Source organism: Rutidosis leptorrhynchoides, chromosome 5, assembly GCF_046630445.1.
Source record: "Rutidosis leptorrhynchoides isolate AG116_Rl617_1_P2 chromosome 5, CSIRO_AGI_Rlap_v1, whole genome shotgun sequence".
Lineage (NCBI taxonomy): Eukaryota > Viridiplantae > Streptophyta > Magnoliopsida > Asterales > Asteraceae > Rutidosis > Rutidosis leptorrhynchoides.
This window is the reverse complement of record NC_092337.1, coordinates 454,696,327-454,703,080: the sequence shown is the minus strand read 5'-3', so window position 1 is coordinate 454,703,080 and position 6,754 is coordinate 454,696,327. Positions and strand designations below refer to the sequence as shown.

The 6,754-nt window shown below is 35.8% G+C and overlaps 1 protein-coding gene across 1 annotated transcript; it reads left to right on the top strand.

The window, feature by feature from the left end:
- Nucleotides 1-548: 548 nt before the first annotated feature.
- On the top strand, nt 549-5,156 carry LOC139847115 (UDP-N-acetylmuramoyl-L-alanyl-D-glutamate--2,6-diaminopimelate ligase MurE homolog, chloroplastic). Its single transcript, XM_071836726.1, has 6 exons — nt 549-1,061; nt 2,203-3,592; nt 3,812-3,928; nt 4,020-4,195; nt 4,537-4,682; nt 4,782-5,156. The coding sequence occupies exons 1-6, from the start codon at nt 600-602 to the stop codon at nt 4,798-4,800; spliced, it is 2,310 nt and encodes a 769-aa protein (XP_071692827.1). The 5' UTR covers nt 549-599; the 3' UTR covers nt 4,801-5,156.
- Nucleotides 5,157-6,754: the final 1,598 nt, after the last annotated feature.

Genomic DNA, 6,754 nt, shown 5'->3' with positions numbered 1-6,754 from the left:
TCTGTTGATCGGAAGCCGGGAGACCGTCATTAATTTAAAAAGCTTTTCTGATGATCGGAAGCGGGAAAGCTTTTCAAAAGTAGAGGAATATGATTTCGATTATAATTGATTGATCTTATTAAATTCAAATCTTATAAGAAAGAAACTGTTATAACATTAATTTAAAAAGCTTTTCTGTTGATCGGAAGCATTAAAAAGCTTTTCTGTTGATCAGAAGCGCGGGAAAGCTTTTTCAAAAATAGAGGAATATGATTTCGATTATTATAAGCAAGAAACTGTTATAACATTAATTTAAAAAGTTTTTCTGATGATCAGAAACGCGGGAAAGCTTTTCAAAAGTAAAGGAATATGATTTCAGAGATCTTATAAGCAAGAAACTGTTATAATAATAATCATACCCGCAATTAATATTTGGATACTCATCATTATATATTAATTAAAAATTTAGTTGTTCATCGATGTGGGACAAAATCTTTGTCTGATGTCACCACGACGTCGTATGATTTATAGCGAAACCCTTTACATATCCTTATCCCTTTCGTCTTGTTCAAAATTCCTAAAACCCTCCCCCCTGTCGACTCTCTCCCTCCATTGATGTAATGTTCCCGTCTCTCTCATCACCCTTCTCTCTTTCTCTCTCTAAACCCTACCACCACAAGCCACCGTTCCGCCACCGTCTCCCACCCATCATCACACACCGATGCAACAATCTGACCCTTTTTGCCATTAAACGCGATGGAAACAAATACTATCCAAACCCAGGTGAAATTGACCCACCAGAAGCACCAGAAGACACAATGCACGGTGTATCTAAATTCAAACAACTTGATTTGAGAATTGCACGTGCACGTAAAGCTCAAGAAGCTCAGTATGAAAAAGACCAACCTATTTTCATGAAAGCAATTGAAAACGTTAAAGATGCACCTGACGATGATGATGATGATAAAGCTGTGAATAATGATGAAGGGGATTTGTATTCTGAGATTGATGATTCAATTGCTTTGAAAAGAAAGGAATTTGTTAAGAAAGGGTTGTTGAAACCTAACCCAAAGAAAATTGAGGTAACAAAGTTGATTATTTATTTGAACCCACTTGAGATTTGTGGCTAAAAGTGATTGGAAGTTGTGTAAATGTTGAAAAGATTGGGTTTTTAGTTGAACCCCCTTAAAATTTGTGGTTTTAGGTGACTGGAACTCGTTCAAATGTTAAAAAGATTGAATCTTTAGTTAAACACACTTGAAATTTTTGGTTATAATTGATTTCAACTTGCTTAATTGTTATAAAGATTGGATCTTTAGATGAGCACACCTGAAAATTATGGTTATAAATGATTGCAACTTGCTTAAATGTTATAAAGATTGAATCTTTAGATGAACACAGAACACACTTGAAAATTGTGGGTATATGTAATTGGAATCGGTTTAAATGTTATTAATATTGAATATTAGTTGAACCCACTTCAAGTTTTGTGGTTATAAGTGATTGGAACTTGTTTAAAGGTTATTGACTCTTTAGCTGTTATACTCGAATTTTTGATTTTAAGTGATACGGAGTATGAGTTTGTTTAGATAGAAAGTTGAATCATTTCGTTGGTTAGAAAGAGTTTCAGTTCTGCAGTTTAACATGAATTTTTGTATGATTCCTGTCAATCATGCATAAATATCGGTTTTGATTTTATGTCTAAGTGAAGCAAACTACGTTAGGTTTTGTGATCATAATTGTCATCTTTGATAGAAAAACTCTGCTGTTGGTTGTAATTCTTTGTAATAGACAAGTGCCAGGTGGTGATTTATATATGTATGTGTATTTCTAATTTTCTATGCTAATAATGTTTCTTGTTTAGGTTCACTTGTGAATATTCGTTCAAATTACATTAGATCCATATAGGGTTGGTAACTAATTTTGGTCAACTTTAGGACAACGAGTCGCCTTTATCTCGTTAGGTCGCTTTACTCGTGATGAGGTGCACTCATCACCATTCTTAGGTACTTGTACACATATAGTTTTGTAGTTGCATATATCCACATAAGCTTTAACAACCTCATATATAATGAGTACAGATTTTTTTCTTAACTTTACATCTAAAACCTACTTTGGATTTAGGATTATGACTTCTTTAAAGTTTATTGATTGAAAAGACTAGATAATTATCAATTATATTACTATGAAATTTAACATGAAAAATTAACATATTGGATGCAGTCAAAGGAGGAGGAAAAAGACGAAATAGTAGATGAATTGCAGTCGCAAGAAGAAGACGATTTGGAGGAAATTGAGGAGCTTGAAGAACTTAAAGTTACCGGTGACGATTCAGAAGTTGAAAGTTCAGATCTTGAAATAGATGATGATGTGGCAACTAGTGACTCATCCTATAAATCACCATTCGACACTGAATTCGATGCTTTTCGTAAAGGAGAAGTTCGAATTGTAGAACCTAAATGTAAAATGACATTAGCTGAACTTTTAGATGAGAGTAAAGTCGTACCCGTATCCGTTTTAGGTAATTTAGAGATCGAGATAACCGGAATTCAACATGATTCAAGATTAGTTGAGTCCGGTGACTTGTTTGTATGCTGTGTCGGGAAAAAAACAGACGGACATTTATTTTTAACCGAGGCTGATAAACGAGGGGCCGTTGCGGTTGTAGCTAGTAAAGAAATAGACATTGAAGAAACGTTAGGGTGTAAAGCGTTGGTTTTAGTTGAAGACACTAGTTCGGTTTTAGCCACTTTAGCATCATCGTTTTATCGGCACCCGTCAAAAAATGTAGCGGTGATCGGGGTTACGGGAACAACTGGAAAAACGAGCACCGGGTATTTAATAAAAGGTATGTATGAGGTTATGGGATTAAGAACCGGGATGATAACTAACGTGGCTCATTATGTTCATGGTGAAAATCAATTAGAGACAAAAAACACGATCCCGGATGCTGTTTCCCGCCAAAAATTGATGGCGAAAATGATCCATAACGGGACGGAAGCTCTCGTTATGGAAGTTTCGTCTCACGAATTGGCTTCGGGAAAATGTGACGAGGTTGATTTCGATATTGCGGTTTTCACAAACTTAAGTAGGGACCATTTGGATGTTCATGGGACCGAAGAAGAGTATAGGAATGCTAAACTTAAGTTATTTGCTAGAATGGTGGACCCCACACGACATCGTAAAGTTGTCAACATAGATGACGAAAATGCCCCTCTTTTTATCGCACAAGGAAATCAAGATGTACCCGTTGTAACGTTTGCAATGGAGAATGAGAAGGCCGATGTACACCCGTTACAATTTGATCTTTCTCTATTTGAGACACAAGTTTTGGTCGATACGCCTCAAGGTATTCTCGAGATTTCATCGGGATTACTCGGTAGACAAAATGTTTATAATATTTTAGCGGCGGTAGCTGTCGGGATTGCGGTAGGGGCACCGTTGGAAGATATTGTTAGGGGGATCGAAGAGGTTGATGTTGTGCCTGGTAGATGTGAGTTGATCGACGAGGAACAAACGTACGGAGTGGTGGTTGATTACGCAAATACCCCTGACGGTTTATCACGACTTCTTGATAATGTTAGAGAACTCAATCCTAAAAGAATCATCACAGGTATGAACCCTACACATTTCAATAGGGTATTAGTAAATCTACTTATATAATTGATAAATGCACTCATATCATGCATGCATTAGAAACTTGTACTGTACTTACATGTTAAGCATGATTATGAGTGGATTCATTAAAACCATGAGTGTCCCATTTTATTAGTATAAGTGTTTGACCAAATGTTGAAATGCCTAAAACACTTTTGTTGTTAATTTTATATAGTTATTGGTTGTCCGGGTGAGACGGATAGAGGAAAACGTCCGGTAATGACAAAGATCGCAACAGACAAAAGTGACATTACTATGTTGACATCCGAAAATCCAAGAAACGAGGATCCACGTAAGTATCTTTGAACTATAGATAGTTATGTAACCGGTGTTTTATTTTTCAAAAAAAAAAAAAAAATGTTTACGGGTAGTTTGTCTACCAGTTGACATATTGGACGACATGTTAGCGGGCATAGGATGGACCATGCAGGATTACCTGAAGCATCAAGCAGACGATTACCACCCGCCTCTTCCAAATGGTCACCGAGTCTTCCTTCATGATATTAGACGGGTAGCCGTTCGTTCTGCTGTCGCCATGGGCGAGGAGGGTGATATTGTTGTAAGTTCTTTTTTTTCCTTCTAAGTTGGGGTCAAGGTTGCAAATATCGCTACTCGGGAGTACTCGGTCGGGACTTTTTAGGGCATACTTTGCAACTCGGGGAGTATTCAAATGTTGACCAAGTTGACTTTGACCAAGTTTTGACCAAGTTTCCATGTAATCCCGAGTTTTGGCTGAGTTTGACCAAGTTTGACCGAGTTTGATTACTCGACTCGGTCGCTGAGTAATTCGAGTTTCGACTCGGTCGCCGAGTAATTCGAGTTCTGCAACCATGGTTGGGGTGAGAGTCGGGTTGAAATTGTGGCTTGTTAATGATATATGTTGGTTTAATTTTGGTAAAGGTGGTTACTGGGAAAGGGCATGAAACGTACGATACAGTAGGGGAGACAACCGAGTTTTTTGATGATCGAGAAGAATGTAGAGAAGCGTTGCAGTATGTTGATGAACTTCATCAATCAGGGATCGACACCAGTGAATTTCCATGGCGGTAATTAATCAGGCTTTATTAAACTCAAAATTTCTACTTCATTCTGAAATATCAAGTGTACGATTTATAATCCTGCTTTTGTTCTCCATGTTACTACAGGTTACCCGAGAGTTATTGAGCTAGTTTACAATGAAAACAAGAGTTGAAGGATTCACCGTTTGAGAAAAAGGGTATATTTGTCATTTAGTCCTGGGTGTCCGAATCTGGAGAAGAAAAAGATGTCACTTTTGCAATGAATTTAAGGTACAGTTTTGTAGGATTGAAACAGGGAAGTTTGAATCTTTGGTTTGGTTAGAGATCAATGTACAAGTTTGCAAGTGATTTGCTTGAACCTTAAGTAGTATGGGGATTTGGTATCTATAGATTAGGTTCAAATGTGTATGAGAGAAAGTCCAGTGTAGCTTGTGTAGATTTAAATTTTTGTTTGTGTTAGGCTCCAAAAAGTAATAGAACTATACAAGTATCAAGGAGGCAAATAACTTGTTCTTATGCAAATTATAATTTTCCCCTTAAATATCAAGTATTAAGTATTAGAATTAAATATTAAGTATTAGAATCAGAATTAGAATTAGAAAGATGGAGTTAATGTATATGAACATGTGTAAAAAAAAAAAAAAAAATCCTTTGATTATGGCCATTCTCTGATTTTATAGCATTTAAAAAATGTAGTATCTCAACTTCTTAATTTCATGTGTAATAATAAGTTAGGAATTTATTTCTTATATAAGTAAGCAACATGAAGAAGTTAAAAATAGATAAAAAATAATCCACTCTCAAAAATAGATAAAAATAATGTGATTAATTTCTTTTATATTCTTAATTTATGAATGTATAACATAAAATAAATAAAAGGTAAAAGGTAAAAGTGTAGTGTAAATAAAAGGTATAGTGTGATAATGAGATTTTGTATTTACTTATTGACGGAAAAAACTATAAATAATATAACAAATTGAGGAATTCTTAAAAAAATAAACCCCAAAAAACGATTACAACAAACCAAACATAACATAACATAAAACTAACACCACACAATAAATAACAAAACAACGCAAAAAACACCAAAGAGTGTAAGCAATCTTCATCGCACCGGGATGATTAAAAACCATCTCAATCGAAAGAGACTAAACCGGGAAAACCTGAAGGGAACGACATCAAACATCCTTGTTGAAAGTAGAGAAACCCTTCATTTCGGCCCCTTGGACCAGGTGCCTTTTACGTTGCTTCCTTACCTTTGGCGTCTTCAAAGGTATGTCACGAGAATTGATAAGCCTGCCCTCGACTTTTTCGGCGCCCATGCTCTCCATCATAGCATCAAAATGCGGAAAACTGATTCGTCTCATTTGATTCCTCGATCATAGGCGTTTTCCATTAGCCTTATCAAATTTGGAAGCCACGACATTAAAGTCTGACGAGCAACTAATACTAAAACTACCCGAGTAAACACCCTCGTAAAGTGAAATTGCTTCTACAAAACTTAACGAGGACAAACTTTTTTTTTTTTTACTAAATAAAGAATACTATTAAAATTAGGAAATCTTCGTCAAGAAATTAAGGATCCACATAACCAATACATCCCAAACCATCTAAACGACTCGCTAAAAGTAAACATGCTAGAATGACAGACGACTAGACCTAAATAACTCTAACCTAACTACAAACGAATCGCAAAAACCTTTACCCAAATTACGAACTAAACGGGCATAACAAGATCCTAAAGGAACACGAATGCTAGAAAAACAAACTAAGCAAACACCAAATTTTAAACAGAAACCATCACTAAAACAAACAAGGAAACCGACTTAACCGGCTTTGAAGGCACCTTTGTTATTCTTTAATCTGCGTTAATCCGTCAACCTTATTAATACGAACAACTTTGATGTCCTGATTTGGAAAAGAATACGTTAATTGAGATTTTTAACACCCTCATTAAAGTGATAATGAGATATTTTTTTTTGAATGACGAATTTGCATCAGCGGATCATTTATTTCAACGACCCTCATCATTTGCACCCACACACGCTATAAGGAAACTACTACCCGGGTTGCTTGTCAACTAATCGCAGAAAATTGGA